Genomic DNA, 20490 nt, shown 5'->3' on the forward strand with positions numbered 1-20490 from the left:
ATGGGCTACAACAGTGGACGATCACATTAGCTTCAGAATCTGTGGGCAAAGGGTCACAAAACTGGGCAGCTGGAGAAGGAAAAATGCAGTCTTGTTCCAATCTTCAACTTTCCAGTTTCGATCTAGTGTAAAGAAGTTGGTGAGTATGTGCCATTGTAGTTGTCTAACACTAATATTATTTTGCAGTGTGTTTGTTTACTAGAAGTGATATTTGACCATTTTAAAAAGAACAAATGACAAGAGTTAAACGGAATATTTAATGTTAGTCACTATGATAAGCTGCACGTGTTCATTGAAGGCAGTTGCTGTATGAGATGCCTCACTGATGTGTGTTTAATTCTCTGGAGAATCAGCAAACCAGTTTTTGTAACTGCTGTAGCACCATAATACTGCAGTTCGTCTCTCAGCACAGTTTTGAAGATTCTCAGATTGAACACCTGCACTGTCATGAAACATATGCAATGCCTTAATTAGTGTTTAATAATCAGGAAAACAGGCCTGTGTTGGGTAAAACGGCAGGCTTGCAAGTTTCTGTGACACTTCAGAATGAGAAGCTTAATTGATTCCTGCATTTGCCAGATGCTTGTCATAACTTCCTTTATGCCATCCTCCTCCTACAGTACATCAAGCTTTCATTTCTATTTCTGCTTTCATTGAAAGGTAAAAGTGAATTTTATGCCATTTGTGATGGCAAATTAAGCTCATGGTCTGTCAATCAACCTTAGCAAAAAAAAATCTGTGAATTGTGATTGAACAGTAATTGAACAGTGGTTAAATCAGGTTGTAATATGCATTGTTGGCCATTTAAAATATCTGGGCATTGAATTCCAGTACACTGTAATGTGAGTTTACAGTTGGCCTTGGGTATGAATCACTGTCAGTGTGTACTGTGCCTATTTAACATCTAATTTGAGACCTTGGAATTATAACTTTTTTTCTGATAATTCTGTGATTTTAAGACAATGAGTCATTAAGTTCTGACCCTCAGTAAGACAGAGTCTGATTTTTTTTAAACAAAAAATCATTATAAACATTATAGAATATCATAATTCCAAGGTCCTTGGCAACTTTCAGACTAGCAATACTAACAACGTTTCGATTATTTTCTGAGAACATGCTACACCACTTTGACAGTCTAAAATATTCTGCCTTAATTTCATTTCATGTTGTTTGTTTGTTTGTTTATGGGTTGTTTTTTGGTTTTTGTTTGCTTGGTTTTGGTGGGGTTTTTTTTTCTATTTGTTTGTTCAAGTTTTTTTTTTTTTTTTCCTAATTGCATTGTTTTTGTTATTGTGGAAACTTAATGAACCAGACTCAGTCTTCTGGAACATGTTGCATATCTGCAATATGTCCAGTCACTGAACCATAAATTAATTAACTCGTAGAGATCAGAGTTAACTTTCTTCACCAGAGAATTTTGTTTGTAAGAGCATGAAGGTGCTTATTTCAGTTTTGTTTGTCATTCTCAGCTAATTTTAACTTGGTTTGATCACTACGTGTAGATTTTTCATTTGCTATTTTTAACATAATTTGATAGAATTTTATTGTCCAGCTCACTAGCAACTCATTTGAACTTGGAATTTCAACATTGTTTTTTCAGCTTTTATTAATTTTTTTGTATGTGTTTTGTTGGTTTCTTGTTATATAAACTCTAATTTTTTTTTTTTTCTTCATTTAATAAATATTTACCTATAAGTTACAAATTGTGCTTGTTCATGTGCTTTCGTGAGTCTTACTGTACCTTGAGTTCTGTGATTGTGGACACTTTTTGCACATAATTTCCAATCTCTCATCTTGATGTGACTCTGCTAAATGGTCATTTGAATATATAAGCCACTTATGAAAGTTTTTTCTTTTTGAAGTTTTTTTTTTTTTTTTTCTTTCAGAATATTCTGTCCAGAGTGAGACCTAGACTTAATTCACAAATGCTTTCAAGTCTGTTGTGCTGCTGATATTTCTTCCTCTAATGTTTTAACCTTGAAAAAATGAAACACTTGTTTTGAAAGTAGATTACGCAAATGAGGCTGTGGGTTTTCAGTATGTACTTGAAAACTAGCTTCTTGAAAGATGTTAGTGAATCAAGTGTAGTAGACTTACCCTAGTGAAAAGTCCACTAAAATACACTAAACTTGATTATGCTACAACACACTTTAAGCTCTGTGTTAAGTGTACTATTTGAAGTATTCTTTAAATACACTGCACTCTAAAAAAAATTAAATGTAACCTATTTCTGTAACACAGTGCTGGGTCAATATACCAGATTAATTTGGGTTAATTTGACCACACACTGTTGGGTTATATGTAGAACCCAATGCACTGCCCACACACATTGAGTTCTACAGGTCAGCCTAATCAAAAGATTATTTATGACCCAGATAGATGGTCTGAATATATTTTAATTATAAAAATTTAAAGTAAGAAAGATAATTGTAAGCTTCCTTTAATGTTTCTGGAATGTAATTATTTGTTTGTCATAAACCTTTGCAAAGAACTTTTGCAAAGAAATAATTACATAAATAATTACATAACTACAAACCCTAAATAATACAGTTATTTTGAATACCAAAACCAACTCCAACATTTTTTTACATTTTTTCCTTTCTTTAAAATATATTTAATTAATACAATCTATTTTGAATTACCTTAAGAAGGGTACATTTATGTACAGCAGTTTGTTATTGCACTTACAACATACTTACACAAAGTCAGTATTTATTAAATGCAATGCGGAGATGCATTAGACAGCCATAAATACATTTCACCTGAACATAATTTCTCAGAAGGTTATCTTTCAGAAGGTAGATAGAAGATGCATTTCAGGCCCCTAACATATAAGCTCCTTCGATTTTTATGTGCTTCTATATGTTTATCCTTTTTAGTGCATGCTGCGTGCCAGTATATTGATGAAGCGTGAGTTTATTCGTGTTTTCTCCTGGACAGTTACCCTTCAAACCAACCTGCCAGTCCTAAAAATTCACTGCATAAAATATCCACACACCCAAACCCCAGTCAGTAGTGTGTTCCGAGTAGTGTGTTCAACACAGCATGTCTTAGTGATGGCTTTCAAAAAAAATAATAAGTAATGTGACAGGAAAGGCAAATCTGCTTGGCATACATAAGCCTGGTATAAGACTGAGAGTGTCTTTGCCTCTCTGTGCTTGTGATTTGGTGTTCATCACTCTATCAGCGTGGCTAAGCTTCTCCGAGAGAGCCCTCTGCTGTCAGGAAGAACCTGATGCTTAAGCTTTGATTACTTCTGTTTTTTTAAATTCACCAACATGCTCACATTTATTCTTTTATACACTTTACAAATCTATTTACTCTTATGAATCTCAAATACGTCTTGGAAATAAGGTTTGAGTAATATACCACAACACAATAATATATGTACTTTATTGTGTATGTCCTTTATTATGTAGACACATTTGTAAATATTCAGGAATCAACTTTTGTAGATCACTTTATTCTCTGAATTTTGATCCTATTTCATTATTGCTTATAATCTGTAGTAATGCTACTACTACTAGTAGTACACTACTACTACTAGTACTACTAATACTACCACTACCATTACTCTAATTACTATTACTACTAATAATAGTACTACTCCCTTTACCACTACTTCTACTACCACTACTAGCGTTACTCTAATTACTACTACTAATAATAGTAGTACTAGTTTCTTTACCACTACTACTACTACTACTACTACGTCTACTACTACTACTACTACTACTAAAATTACTCTAATTACTACTACTAATAATAATGGTAGTACTAGTCCCTTTACTACTACTACTACTACGACTATGTCTACTACTTCTACTACTACTACTACTACTACTAAAATTACTCTAATTACTACTACTAATAATAATGGTAGTACTAGTCCCTTTACTACTACTACTACTACTACTACTACTACTCTATTTGCTGATACTACTACTAATAATAGTACTAATCCCTTTACCACTACTGCTACTATTACTACTACTGCTATTACACTATTTACTAGTAATAGTAATAGTATTAATCCCTTTACCACTATTTCTACTACTACTACTACTACTAAAATTACTCTAATTACTACTAATAATAATAATGGTAGTACTAGTCCCTTTACTACTACTACTACTCTATTTGCTACTACTACTAATAATAGTACTAATCCCTTTACCACTACTGCTACTATTATTACTACTGCTATTACACTATTTATTAGTAATAGTAATAGTATTAATCCCTTTACCACTATTTCTACTACTACTACTACTACTACTCTATTTACTACTACTAATAATAATAGTACTAATCCCTTTACCAATAATTTACACCTGCCTAGTTTCCCGCTTAATTGCATATGTGTGTAGTATATAAACTAAGAAGTACTGGGTATTTATTGAGTAAAAGATGGTAAGGGCTTGGACATTTTTCCAGAAATACACTGGAATGCAGGGAAATTTTTAGCTATTAAGTAGGGAAGTGTGTGGTATAAACACCAAATAATTGTTTAATACTTTTGGTGTTAGTAAAGTACACTGAAATGCCAGTTAGATTATAGGAATTAAGAAGAAACCACCAAGTACTGAGTCATACACTACCAAGACTACAAGGAAGTGGCAACAGAATTCTGGCTTTTCAGTCTATGTCTGTAAAAAATTTCCTCGGTACCATTTTTAAAATATTTAAATTTTTTAAAAACGTACAACCCTCTCATTCATTTAACACCTACAACTCAGAACATGTTACAAGTGTTACAAGATCAACAGTAAACATTTTCTCCACACGTGTTTCTGTCTATCACCACAACAGCAGACAACTGTGTTCTATAGCAGATGTCACAAGATGAAAGCTCATGTAATAACACATCAATTCTCTACAGTTCCTGCTTTTTTATTTCAGCCACAAAAATCTCTCTTTCTAGATTTGGCATAGTTCTGTCTGCTCAATCCTGTTGCCTCTTCCACATCATGTGTCTGCTACTTCCATCTTCTCAAGAGGAAGAGCTTGAAAGCAGCTCCAAAAAATAAGGCCAAATAAATAAGTAATCACAGGCTTTTCTCAGGCTTCGTGTTATTGGCCTTGATGAATGTTTTTCCTGGTATTATTACTCACTCTGCTCCAATCAGCACTGAAATCTTTGCCCAGTAATTGATTCCCCGCTAGTGCAACTTACCCTGCAAGGGATTTAATAATCCGCAGAAAATTTGCATCTGCAGGAAACTAGGCAAAGTAGAAAATATGCACCCCACAGTCTTAATGGTACCATATTGTCAACAACAGTGTTGTTAAGATCAAATAAAGAGTATAATAGGTTCTTTTATACCTTTGGGTTCATATCTGCTTTAAACAGTGATTTGTGTGTTTCAAGGCAACAGCAATGCTAGCAGACTGATGCACACTGAGTTACCCAGCAAACTTTGTCTGTGATCCTGTGAATAATGCACGGTTCAAAATCTGAGTCCACTAGCAAGCAAGGACTTTGTTCAGTTACACTATATGGCCAAAAGTTTGCAGACACCTGACCATCACATTCATATGTGCTTTTTGAACATCCCATTTCAGATTTAACCCCCCTTTGCTGTTGTACTAACCTCCATTCTTCTGGGAAGGCTTTTCACTAGATTTTGGAGCGTGGCTGTGGGGATTTGTCCATTCAGCCGCAAGAGCATTAGTGAGGTTAGGTACTGATGTCAGACGAGAAGCCATGAGGCACAGTCAGCATTCCAAATCATCCCAAAGGTGTTCAGTGGGGTTGAGGAAAGGGCTCTGTGCAGGCCACTCGAGTTCCTCCACACCAAACTTGGCAAGCCATGTCTTCATGGAGCTCAGTTTGTGCACAGGGCATGGTCATGCTGGAACAGGTTTGGGCCTCTTAGTTCTAGTGAAGGTAAAATTGTAATGCTACAGCATACAGAGACATCCTATATAATTGTGTGCTTCCAACTTTGTGGCAACAGTTTGGGGAAGACCCACATATGGGTGTGATGGTCAGGTGTCCACAAAATTTTGGCCATATAGTGTATAACAAATAAGGACAAGTAAGGACAATAACAAATAATGGGTGCTTCCACAGTCAGGGTGCCATTTAACCCTGGTAACTCTGTAAGTTAAAATATTTGTGTTTTTTCAGTTTCAAAATTGCTTCTAAGCATTTAACCATTCAAAACTATTTCCCATTTTCACAAGGTTTCTTTGCAGACAATGGCTGCATTTTGATCTTAAATGAGTATCAAGATCGACAGTAATGGGGTTGGAGTTTTTTGTGTTTGACATAAAGACATTAAGGACATTTTAATGATTTGTATAAAATTCATTTTTAAAGTAATAATTTACTACTTTTGATGTGTAATTTGGGTAAGAGGATTGTACCTCATCAACCAATAGCACAATTGAAACAATGAAAAGAAAGAAGAAAAGAATGAGAGTTTAATTTTCTTCAGTCCATCTTCACAAAATTCAGACGATGTAACGTGTTGATCATGTGACCTATAAAGTATTCCTTATATTTCATAGGCGTGAATGTGTTGAGATAACAGGGGTCGAGTGAATGATGTGGAATGAAATGTACATTTTTTTCATGATATAATGGATAACCCATGTAAAAGAATGCTTCAAGCATGAGATGTTAAATGGATTCACACATTGGTGCAAAAAAAAAAAAAAGATTATAATGATTAAATTTCAGGGTAAAGTGTTGCAGTGGGCTAGGACTTGCAAATATGCTCTTTTCTAAGTGTTGTAGGTTTTAGTAATGTTTTAATAATATTTTAGAAACATGCACATAAGTTGTTGTGAAGGACACTGTACGTATGTTTAAAATGTCTTCTACTTTTACTTTACATACATATTTGTAATTGTAATATCAGTGGGACACAAATGGCACCCAAATCGTATAATTGCCCTAATATTAATTGAGTCAGAATTAATTGTTAGTCATGACAAGACAACAACACTGCCATCAACAAACTAAGTCACCAATTTGTGAAACTGGATCAAAACATCTGTGTATATAGACTTCCAAAACAGCTTAAAATATATTCTTTATAAATCTTAACATATTCCTAAATTACATATTCTTATTTGAACTAACATTCTCATATGGACATGGTGATTTCTTTTAATTAATGATTAAATAAAAGCAGTTCTTGGTGGTGGATTCAGGAGTTTACACCCGACAGCTTAAGTATTCCTGCATACTCTTGTATGCATGCATGTGTGTATGGATAAAGCAGAGGTGCTCAGTAGGTGATCAGCATCCAAGAATAGCAGGAAACAGATGTCACTGTGCTACAGAGGAAGGGATCTGTACAGCAGGTGCTGGAGTAGAGCCTTAGGGCTGACCTACAGCAGAAAACATGGACTAAAAAAAAGGGCAGAGACAAGACAAGGATAACTGAATCCAAAAATGCAAACACATTTAGTTCAGTCTGACTTATGAAAGCAAAGTGTTGTTGAACCCAACCAACACCTAAAGATAATCATAGCTGTGTAGAGATTGTACAAAATAAAAGTACTACAACTTCTCTGGTCAAACATTCACATTGTCTTTTAATAATCTTTTATTGATGTAGATGACAGCAGAGGCCCTCCTGCGACTTGCTAATGATCCTGTGCTTCCCTTCTCACCCTTGGACATAGCATTGGACGTTCAAAATAAACTCAAAGGTAAGATGGTCACTTAATAAGTTTACCAGGGGCAACTGCTATACATGGGCTAGCAAGGTTCCTTTAAGAAAACAACACATCAATATAATTTTTCACCTTTACCATTCACCTCAGAGTATATACGGTTAATAAATGTCTTAAACTAGATTTTTTTTGTGGAACCAAGCAGAACAGCATCAACAGTGGTGATAAGAAAAGCATACACAATGCTATACAGTAAAGAAGCAAGGCTGGGACTGACTTCTTTCTAGCTCTGACTGTAGATTCATCAGTAACAGTTGTGTCAGGTGATTATATGCCCCCTAGATTTAATCCCTATTTAGCATAATATTTTTCAGCCCAAGTCACTGACCCATCTGTAAAACATCATCAACAGTGATGGAGAATGTGCCTGTGTGTTCAACTGGAAACTATGTTTCCCAGGACACATCACGGCCTACAAATATGGCCGCCATGGACTACACTTCCCAAAACCCATGGACTTTGTCACGTTCACGTTCACTTGATTTCTAATCACGCACACCTGAACACGATCAAACCCACACAGTATATAAGGACTCCAATGCCCACACATTGTGAAGTAATGCTTGGTGTGTATCTACCTGAGCTTAACCAGCCTTTATTTCTGTGCAGTGTTAGTCTGGGTTTGACTTTGTTCTGCCTTCTGTTTGTGATTTTGGATTTCGCTAAGTATTGATGCTTGTTGATTACCTGACCGTTGCCTGTTTTTGGATAACATTTTGCACACTGTTTTGAGTTTGTTTGGCAGCCCTTGTAATAAAACCTCAAATTGCATTTGTACCTCCATCTCATGATAACGTGAAATACAGTGACTGGTGCAATGAACACAAACTAGGTGTTCAGTCTATCATCTTTTATTCCCATAATGCAGAATGGCCATGGTTTTTTATGTATTCTCAAAAAAAATTAAATGAAGGTGAACCATTTTTTTCCAGCCAAAGCCATTCTAAATAAGCAGGTTACTCAGGCATGATTGCCTTTTATTCCCAACAGTTTTTGGAAAAGGAGTCATCGATTACACTAGCCCCAAAAGCTAGAAAATAAAAGTGACATTTAATCATGAGACAACTTCATCAAGAGGAACCCAGGGGTCGTAATCAGCTCTGAGCTCTGGCCTACTATTCATTTGCGCCTACACTGTCCTACTTGCAGAGCTGAATTTCTTTCAATAATATTAAATTATGATGCTGAGGGCCTCGGATATCCATCCATGTCACCTCTCATTCTGCAGAGAGAGTAACGGAGAGTCATGGCTCCCCCCTGAGTCTTCTCTGTGGTGCTGTGCTTCTGACATTAAATATTCATGCAGACACAGAGCGGGACAGGTGAGGTGCATAATTGCCACATAATCCTGTCTCATACAGACAGCCTGCAAAGCCATAAAGCTGTACAGTATTAATATATCATCAGCCCCATCCTCTACACACATGAACCCACCCACACACACACACACACACACACGCACGCACCCACACTTCTGCAGCTGCTTAGTGATGCAAGCGAGATGTGTCACAGGCACTTGTGATGCATGAGAGAAACGGTGATCTGCAAGTAATAAATTTGGGTCATGTCTTGGATCATATGATTCATTATTGTGCATATTTTTATTTTATATTATATATCGGTGCTACTGAATTCTCAAATCTGATTGGTCAGAAGGTGTTGATTTATTGTCCAATAACAGCATGGCTCTAACAATAGTTCTGACTGTGAAGCAAATCACAGGTTTATATTAATGTACTTTTTCAGCTAATTCACAGGGCCTTGTAAGGAGACATTTATTTAACATGGAAGGAGTCTCCAGTGTCAGCACTTTGTAACAGACAGAGGTAAAGCTTTAACTTTAAGTCTAAGGATGGAGGATTTTGTGGTATCTTGGTAATATGACAAGCTGCTTTTTTGAACTACTGTTTACAGCTTGTGTAATGTAAGTATTAATAGTAATATTTGTTTCACTGACATATACAGTGTATTATACAGTATATTACATAGAGAGAAATAAAGAGACTATATATATATATATATATATATATATATATATATATATAGAGAGAGAGAGAGAGAGAGAGAGAGAGAGAGGGAGAGAAAGAGAGAGAGAGAATGTCTGAAAATATCCAGACTAGATGAAGCCAATGCTAAAGTCAGTTAGTCAGTTGTGCAATACTTCTCTAGGAAAAGTCTCTTTATTTTCTTTTGCTTTAATGGACCGTTAACACCTTGATATCATTTGGTATGCAGTATAGAGGTGTGTGTGAGCTTGTTTTTTGATCCCACTTCCACCAGCTCCCCAAGGAATTCCTCTCTGTTGTCCTTTAAAGCTGAAAATAAAATTTATATTAAAATAATTCTTGCACTGTGGAATAGTGAATTCCATCATGACCAGTTCTGTGTGAAAGAGCGTTTTCAGAGCCACAGGTTGCACATATCAAATCCCACTCAGCTAGGTTAGGGTCAGATCAGAGGTGCATACCAGCCCAAAAAGGCCGATCCAAACTAGGTTTCAGATGATGATAAGGCACCTCATTCACATGAGTCCATTTAAAGAAATACTATGCCCTTAAATAGTGTATAATGATACATGGATTTATAAAACAGTGTGGTTGAATTTTCAAATCTGATTGGTCAGAAGGTGTGCAGTATTTCTCTGGAACAGCATGGCTCAGACAGTAGTACCAGCTGTAACATGAATGATTGATTAATAATAATGAGCTTGTTCGATTACTTTATGTTTTCTATAGCAACAGCTCATACACAGGGACTTGTATGACAGACCCTCCACATAATATAATAAAAGTAAAAGCAGAAAAAACTAAGTATATATATATATATATATATATATATATATATATATATATATATAGTATAATTGAGAGAGAGAGAGAAAGAGACTGGTGAGGGAATGACTATTTATCACAGCTATAATGTAAGTGAAAACAGGAACTAACTAGTCTCTCTGACATTCCACAACATTAAATCTAACTATAAACTGTTAAGATGTGTGACATTTTGTTAATTAATAAATTAAACTTTGTAAGCGCTGGAAAATCACTGTGGTATAAGCAAAATAACACACCCTCACTGTGCTACTATACAAAAATAATGCACTTCAGGGGTAGTGTATACTACATCACCCCAACGTGAATTATTTTCGGTTCTGTCTGTTGTATGTTATTCCATACATATTATTTTGCATTATCATTTTAGTGTTATGTTACTTATTATTTATCTAGTGTCATTGTTAATCAGTTTTAAAAACAGTGGAGCTAGAAATTTAGCATGTATGTGGCTCTTGAAGTGCATCCATGCAAAAAACATCCGTGCCCAACTAAATCACCCCAAACCATGTCGCAGAATGTGTTATGGTTTGATGAGACCAATTCCAAAAGGTATAATAATTCCATAATTCCAAAAGGTATGTTTGGTGCAAAAAAAAAAAAAAAAAGCCACTAAAAACACCCATGGTGAAGCATGGTGGTGGCAGCATCATTCTTTAGCGCTGTTTTTCTTCAGGCAGAACTGGGACTTTTATCAAGGTGGAGAGAATCATGAATAGCTACAAATAGCAGTCTATTTTAGTGCAAAACCTTCAGGTGTCTGCTAGTAAGCTGAAGATGAAAAGGAATTTCACCTTTCAGTAGGACAATGACCCAAAGCATACATCCAAATCAACAAAGGAATGGCTTAACCAAACGAAGTTCAATGTTTTTGAATGGTCTAGCCAGAGCCCAGACCTGAATCCAGCTAAAAATCTGTGGGGTGACCTGAAGCAGGCTGTGCACAGGAGATGCCCTCACAATTTGATGGATCTAGAATGTTTTTGCAAGAAAGAGTGGGAAAATATTGCCAAGCCAAGATGTGCCACTCTGATAGACTCGTAGCCAAAAAGACTGAGTGGTGTAATATAATCAAAAGGTGCTTCAACAATCTATTAGTTTAGGGATGTGCACACTAGGTTATTGTAAGTTTTTTTTATCTTTCCTTTTTCCCTAAGTAACAGGATTTTTTTCCTGAAAATATAGGGGGGGCATTTTAACAGGTCTGTGTAGACTTTTAAATCCTTTGTATGTGTCAGGTAGCCCTTTGAAGACAACCTTTAAGTAAAGTGTTACCCAACATTCTTAGTTGTCAGTACAGGGGTGAAGGTTGGTTTCTTTGCAGCATTTATAAATTATACATTCATGCAACATCTCTGAGTCACTTCTCTTTTTCATCATTTGCCCAGCAGTCATGCTTCCTTAACAATGAATAACTTATTTATATTGTCTGATGCGGTGAAGAAGATAAAATGATTTGCTGAACTAATGCTTTTAGTTTGTGGCCACCAGCAGACTGAATTAACTTCACAATACCTCTGGTTAACAATAAATATGTAGAATAAAAGCTTGGTAGATTAATAATTCCAGACAGTTGAGTGATCTCTTTCATCTCAGATATGGCCACCCACTGCTCTAGCTGATCAAACACTACATGAAATAGAAGTAATGCAATGAGCTGTGTGCAATTAAATCATTCACATGGGTGCACATTGCATTTTAGGTTATACAAGCAGTTTGAAAACCATCACTGGATTAAGTTATGGATGAGGTGCAGACTGCATAATAGGTTCTCATTCCCCATTGTTTTCTTTTTTTTTTTACCTTTAAAGCAACTCATCAGGTTGTGATCAATCTCTATCTGAGTCACCTGTGAAAGAGAGTGAAAATGACAAAAATACAGTGCATGGAAGCACTTGAACTAAGAGCCATGGTTGCACACTTTTCTGCATGTAAAGAAGAAAGTGCAGGTGCGGTATGAAAAGGTGCAGAGCCAGATAACAATGTCCTTGCAGAATGAAAGGGCGTTCGCACAATGAGTTTTCCAAATGCCATTTGAAAGCTTACGTGACAATTTTGCTAGCGTCTGCCCAGGACATTGATGCTTTGTTTTCTATGTCTTGCTTTCCCATTCCGTGTCCTTGGCTTTGGTCTTTTGCACATAGTCACTTTGCTTTCAAGCATGTGATATTTTCAAGTTTCTCCTTTGATTTGTTACACTTAAGGCTCTGCTGGGCTCATGCCAGCGCCACTGTCCCTCCTCGCCACCCCCCCCACACACCCCACCCCCTGTGTCAGAGCGGGTGATAGATTACAGCAATCCTCCCACATATTTCATAAGCGCTGCTCTCCCTGCAGAGAGAGGGACGTGGAAGTTTGTGGAGTGGGAACGGCTTCTTTTTGCTATATTTATCCTCACTTTCTTTCTCTCCTCCGAAGACTCGTACAGCATGCATATTCTCCAGCGGCTAGAATCCTCTCCACTAACATCTTTCTCACTTTATCAGACATACACACAAACACACACACACACGCATACACACACACACACACACACACACACATACACACACATACTGCAGAACCACCCACCTCACCCATGCACAGACTCTGACAGTAGCCAAGGTTAATTACACACAAGCTGAACTGAACTTGAATATTCTGTGTGCTGAAAACAAACAGACCATCTTTGGAACTTGGGAGTGAGGCTGATGCGGCTTGTACTTTTGGCTGGGGTTTAAGTTCAATTGATATCTCTATCACCTAATTATATTTTGCTGCAGAGCACTCACTCCAGGCCTGCTCACTGTGGATCAACATTTCATGTCTGGTCACATGTCATGAGGTTATTAAAATGGACTGGGGATTATCATTATGTAACAATTGCAGCTTGTAATAATTTACGACAGTGTTGCATAATTGGAGTGCAACAGCAAAATTAAAAGTAGCATGTTGCATTTTGATTTGGTCATGGCCGTTCCGCTGGCTGAACAGCCTCCCCTAATTATCGACCCTACTAAAGCCTGCTTGCATTGCAGTTGCCTTCATTTTCCTGCACGCACTTTAGCATAGATATAAACATTTTTTTATAATACAATACAACTGTCAGATTATATGCTCGTTTATCCACCATAACAATGGAATTTATGAAGTTATAATAATGTAGATCTTTATCTCGCAACAGTACGTGTAATGTTTTACCTCTTTTTTCTTCTCCCTCTTCTTCTTCTTCTTCTAATTGCTATTATTATTATTATTATTATTATTATTATTCCACACTTTTCCACAGTTAACACAGCCTTATGTCGCATATCACGCACTGGTTTTGATGTAAATGCAGGGTTTTATTGAACACAGTCAGAACAAAAACTGAAAGGGCAAATCCAGTATTGTAGTCAGGCATGCAAAAAAGGTCAGGTGATCAGCAAACAGTGTGAGGCAAAGTGAGAATCAAAGTAATCAAACAAACGGAGGTCAGACCAGAGAAACAGCCCAATAAACTGAAGGCTTTGAATGATCACACTACCACTGCTAGGAGCAAGACTTCGCAGGGGGGTGGGGTCATGTTGCAGAATTTGTAGCTCTGTAAGTCACTGCAGATTCTGAGAAATGGAGTTCATTGCAGAAGTAGTCAGTTATGGCATGGAATTCTGGGAAGTTGATGGTAGCGGGTAGAGATGACACCTACACCTTAATATACAGACACACAAACAATGTACAAACTGTGTTTCAATTGTTTAGTAAGGATCTCTTCTTTTGTATCTTTGGTTTTGATAAAATGTATAAGTTCTCATTAAAAATATAAACTTCCCCATTAAAATACATTGATGGAAAGTCGGGCACACACAAACACACACACTTTTGTTTCAGTATCCTTGTAAGGACCTTCTGATGTAGCTTCTAATGCAGCTAACAGTAACCTTATATCAGTAAACAAAATGGAAGGCTTTTGGATAATGATTTAATATAAAAGCTGCAGTTTTAGTATAATAATAATAATAATAATAATAATAATAATAATAATAATGTTTCTTGTGGGGGCCAGCCAAAAGACCCCACAAGTTCAAAACTGTCGGATATCCCTATTCTTGTTGGGCTAATTAAATATGCTTATAAAATGAATATTTAGAAATCTCGACTCTTTTCTACTAATCCAGTAATGCAGAAGACATAAAATAAACATCTAAGCTAAAGTGTATATAAAAAAAATCATGAGCCTCTGGGATTTTTGGCAGGACACTTTGCTATGACGATATGATCTATTAGGCTGATTCACTTGTATTATTCTCTTCATCCCTTTATCCACTCTTTCAATTTCTCTCTCTCTTCCATGTGTCACTCCACAGCTGACCCCTTAATCAGGCCTGATCTTCTGGCTGCTGCTGCATCCTTGCGAGACAATTCTGGCTTCTTCCAGTCAGAGATTATGCGCCCAGCCAACGACCCGAAGGAGCGCGACCCTTCCCATGTGCGCATGCTGAACGACGTACTGCGAGACCTGGAGAAAAGCTTCCTCATTTCAGACCCACCTCAGGGCTTTTCACGGTAAACACATCCAGCCTAATGTACAGTTTAAACACCCACAGCTAGCTACTTAGAGTTTCACTACAGTTTTGCATGATTTGTTCTTACTGATTAACAAATTTCACTACTTAAAATTTATATTATCTATAATTAAAGGTATAAATATTTCAAAGCAACAGTGAGAGAATTCTTTTTATCTTTAGATACTGAGATCAATAATTAATTGAGGAACTGGACTGTACAGTAACTGAATTAAATGTTTATATGAAGGAACAGATGTAATGGGTATGTAGGCTTTATTTATAATGTGGGCATATTAAATGAGAATCCATGCTTCATGTATGCCTAAATCAGTTTAAATATACCATCAAGGGATTTTTATGGGCATGTACAGAAGCAGTGACTTGGTGCAGACTCCATAATGTGGTTCGAGGCTCCCATCCTTCATCCTCATAAACCAATACTCTGGGGTATAAGAGCTTATACTGCAGCAAACTTTAGAACAACTTGTGAATGTCATAGATAATACGGCCATTCATCCATCAATCCAATGAAACTTGAGCCCAAGTTTTGGTTACTTTTACTTTTAATTAAATAGTCTCTTCTTTAATAGAATGGCATGCCCATTACAACATGTGACAACAGCTCTTTTTGGCTTGATGTTAAATTGTATCTTTCAAGCTCTCATTAGGAAATGAATAATGGCATTACTTCCCTGTAGTCTATTGTGGCTGACTACTCAAGACTGCGCAGACATGCCTATTTGAATTTCTGTCAAATGTATTCACCCCATTCAAGCCTGCCAGTTAGAAACCATCTTTTTGAATTGTATTTTCGCTAAATTGCCAGAGATTTTCAGGTTTGTTTTAACATATAGAGTGTATTTTCAAATTATTTAATAAGCATGGCTCATGTGTATGAATTCCATGTACAAAGCTGATGTTGCAACAATATATTTGTAATTATAGTAGATGTAGTAAGCATACTACAGAAGTCCTTCCTGATGATGGCTGTAGTTGCAGGAAGTGCTTTATTATTAAAGACAGACAAACAGATCCAAAAACTCAAGACAATATTGTGGTCAAAAAAACAGGCAAAAGGTCAGGGAATTAGCAAACAGAGTAACGAGGGCAAAACCAGAATCAAAAACCACAAACACAAAACCAGGTAAACATGCATGGAAATGAAAGGCTTGGTACGTCAAGTGAATGCACATCACTGAGTGATATTTTGCACTATGCAAGTGTTTGGAGTCCATATATATATATATATATATATATATATATATATATATATATATATATATATATATATATATATATGGGTGTGTGTGATGAGTACATTGTGTATAATCAGTAATTGGGTGAACGTGAACATGACAATGGCTGTGTGACCTGGGCCTGCGGTGCATTATAGGAACTGGAGTCCGATGCCTATTCCGGCGTTGACATGACACTTTGTTTCACCAACCAGCCGCAGAAGCACTTAGCTTACGCAGCTGGTAAAGGACTTTTGCCTGAAATGTTTAACTTTTACTACATCTACATCATATATGCATATATACAGTATAGGCATGCCATACAAATACACACACACTGTCGACTGCAGAACTCTGCATAATTTTAGGACAAAACAAATCCACAGAAACGTAATTTATACTGAAATGTTGTGCATTATGCTGATATGTTGTACGTTCTGAGATGCTTTTCTGCTCACCATGGTTGTAAAGTGTAGTTAGTTGAGTTACTGTAGCCCTTCTGTCAGCTCAAAGCAGACAGTCTGACCTCCTTTGAACTCTCTCATCAACAAGCCATTTCCTCCCACAGAACTGCTGCTCACTGGAAGGTTTTTTTTTCCCCCACTCTGTGAAACTCATTAACAGTTTTTGAAATACTTAAAATCTAGCAAACAACAAACAGGACATTTTGGACAAAAGTCCTTCCCAGTTTCAGCTCTTATAGTCTCACTTTGCTTGCACATCTGATGTCCTGTTTTTGTGTACTATGAATGGAAAAGGGAAAAAATATACCTATGTTTTACAGTAAATCTACAAATACATAGAAATCTACAAATACATGTTATAGGTGTTATAGGTCCTTACCATCTCCAGAGCTGATCTGATGAAGGCTGAGTTATAGTATGAGTTTCAATAGAATTGTTCAAAACGATTTGTATGTTTTGTGTGTGTGTGTGTGTGTGTGTGTGTCGGGGGGGTTCTGCAAGTTATTAGAATATTTATATCACAAAGGGAGACAAACTTTTGAACTGAAAATATTTTGTCTGTTATCATAAAATACACCATTTGAAGTCCATTTGAACATCTGTGAAACATAACACAGAAATGTCATGTCAGTATAAATTTCTTCAATATATCCAAAAGGTCTGCAGACCTTTTTAGTCAGCCATATTAATTACACACACACACACACACACACACACACATGGCTAACTTGTGAGAACCTATCATTGGCATAATAATTAATGAAGCTAATGCGGCACACAAACACCATGAATCATCTGTTAAATGGCAAACTGTTTTGGAACTAACCGTGCTAAACTGAACCACTTGGAATACCCAAATTACCAGGTGGCAATGGCTACAGAATGTGAACCTTTTTTTGTACTGAATCCAGGATTAGGCTCGATCTCTGTCTGTTTAATGTCAAGAGCTGAAAAAGTCAAGTACATAAATGCTCAGTTGAAGGGAGAAATTATGATTATCTCAAGTTCCTCCATATGTACACTTTGGCACTTGATTAATTTGCCTTGCTGTTCTTGGAACAAATGTCTGTTTGCGAAATCACTGGCAGTGACTTTCATATAAAACTTTCGAGGGAATCTTTCAGGCTCTGATCTATGGGACTGGTTAGTTACTGCGTTATAAATGTATACACTCTTAGAAAAAGTTCCGTAAGAGTTATTTAGATGGATAAGTGTTTGTAGCTTCCCCAATGGGCTTTACTTTACTTTCAACCTCAGTGAGAGGCTAACCATCTGTCATTGAGCTCTGCACAGTGCTAATCTTCCATCTAGCACGCTTAAAGCTTCTATGTAGAAACATATACCAGGTTTTCCTTTCAGAACTGCTTCCAAACAGTGCCTCTTTAGAAAGTTACAGCCAAGAACCAGCTAAACCCCTTAACTTTTTACTCTTTATGTTATTTTATACAATAAGCTTGTTGTTTTCTCTAAAAGTATAACATGATCCACATTTCCTCAAACTCATTAGTTAAACAGAAAAGTGTCATTTGACCAGAAAAACAAATTAATAATAGTGTTTTTTTTTTTGTGAGATGCATCTACTCTATGTTAGCCATCTAACCTGACCCTCTGCTGAATGCCTTAGTGATATTACTAGCCTGAAAAATTGTTTAATGATATGCATATATGCATTTCTCTGTCATTGACAAATGCAGTAAGCTGGCAAGGAAACCTAATAAAAATAATTGCCTATGAATGATGCGAATGCTAATATGCAATCAGAAGTCGACATGCATCGAGCTTTCTACAAATAGAACAGTGTGTCTCTCCTTGCTGTGACTTTTCTCTGAGCTCCTAAGCCGCACCTTTACATAGTTCCCCACAGAGCCAGGGGGATTTAGAGATACAGATTTGGGGCTGATGGAAAGACGAGTGCAACCAGAGCCACATGGGAGTGTTGGGTTTTAGTAATATTGCATCAATTCTGGATGAACATGGTGTATCAAAGTAACCTCAGATGAGACCTCTGGCTTAAGACCTCTTATCTACTTCAATCATGACTCTCTGGCTATGTGCTTTTGGCATTCACTGCTTCATGACATTTATAGACAGGAAAAAAAAAATTGTTGTGTTCTGTTAAAGGAAGCTGTTTCTATTGTCTAAGTGACAGACAGTCATAATCAGAAGCTAATCAAAATTTTGTGGAGTGTTTTTAATTAAATTAGCGACGGGTGAATGGAGGACATTCACAGGAAAGCTACTAGTCATCTCTATCTGTGTGCAGAGCCTTCTGAAAATGGGCAATTACTCCAATTTTAGCAGGTTTTTACATTTTTTTTTTCTGGTGTGTTTTGTAGTGAGTTTTTAACCATCTTAACAATTGGCTTGATGCCTAGTATAGTGTCACATACAGTCAGAGGAAGGACACAAGTGCATATAGTCACAGGCTTGTGAGATTGTGTGCTATATTCCATCTTCTTATTGTGTCACTGATAGACGATAGTATTGCTTATGGATTTTGAGGAGTGTGGCTAAACCAGCAGGGTATTGTGGCAGCGATGCTGACTCAGGTTAAAAGACTTGGGGGGGAAAGAATTGGCCAGATATACGTAACAATTGTCATGTACACTTTCCATCATTATATCAACATAAAAAACAAGTATTCAGCCTGTGTTTTTGGATTAATTACCCATTAACAACATCAATAATGCTTGCAAAACTAAAGTCAGGACTGTAAATAAAATCTACGAATTATTAGCAGTAAATAAGCTCATTATAAAATTGAAGTAAATTATATTAACTACACGTGCACATGCTCTGTGTTGAACAGCAGCAGAGATACTTATTGAATTCTCGTACAGTGAAGTAAACAACACATTTCATTTTCTTAATTTAAATCCCTGTTCACGTTTTGCATGCAAAGACATTCCATGCATGGAAGGCTAGCACAACTTTATCTAATTCACAAGCACAGACAAAGGAAGCTAAGATGCATTAGAGAAAGATGTTTTGTTGCCCTGCTCCGAAGTCAGACAGCTATCAGTACTACTTATAGAAGGTACATATAGAACTACAAAATAGACTCAAAGGAAACACATGTTACAAGATACAGTACTTTTGTTGATCTTATAGCTGTAGACAGCATGTTTTCCAACAGACCTTTAAATCTTCCAACATGATAGCTGCAGTGATAGATGGAATCTATTGGCAATTCCCAATAGTAGCATCAATAGTCTCGAGCATATATATTCAGCATGTTTCCAAAAAAACACTTGGGCTTTCCAGAAAACCAAGGTCATAATATAATGCATAGGTCAAACCACAGGCAGATAGGGTCATCAAAGGTATATCCATGATCATAAACAAGGTGCGTATAAAAAAATCTAATCAAGGACAGCTTAGAACAGGTGTACGCATTTGGGAAATAAACCAGTGGCAAGACAGGAGCTGAGGCAGGACTCAAGCCAGAACAAAAGCATGTCAAACATAAAAGCATATGCAGCACTCACCACTCTGGGAAATGACGCAGAGTAAGCTTGCAGATTGCAGATGATTCAGAATGCTTATGTAAAAATGTTAATTTAATGTTTTTTTTGCTATGTTCTGTTGATTTTGCCATATGTTTGGAACACATTTGTTAATTCATTTTAATTTAGGATAAATTTTATGTGTAGTGTTGTTGCTTCCCAGATCCAGGGTCCCTGGTTCGATCCTGAGCTCAGGTTATTGTCTGTTCCTCCAGGTTCTCTGGTTTCCTCCCACC

General features: G+C 36.6%; 1 protein-coding gene across 2 annotated transcripts in view; it reads left to right on the forward strand.

Moving 5' to 3' along the window:
• Positions 1 to 20490, forward strand: part of LOC113526284 (inactive N-acetylated-alpha-linked acidic dipeptidase-like protein 2) — a 243522-nt gene that overhangs the window by 217464 nt on the left and 5568 nt on the right. For both annotated transcript variants that reach the window (XM_053238111.1, XM_053238112.1), the window contains exons 12-13: positions 7575 to 7668; positions 14849 to 15047. In XM_053238111.1, coding sequence (XP_053094086.1) covers positions 7575 to 7668; positions 14849 to 15047 — 293 coding nt within the window. The remainder of the gene's footprint in view (positions 1 to 7574; positions 7669 to 14848; positions 15048 to 20490) is intronic.

The sequence above is a fragment of the Pangasianodon hypophthalmus genome, chromosome 11 (assembly GCF_027358585.1).
Source record: "Pangasianodon hypophthalmus isolate fPanHyp1 chromosome 11, fPanHyp1.pri, whole genome shotgun sequence".
In the NCBI taxonomy this organism is placed as follows: domain Eukaryota; kingdom Metazoa; phylum Chordata; class Actinopteri; order Siluriformes; family Pangasiidae; genus Pangasianodon; species Pangasianodon hypophthalmus.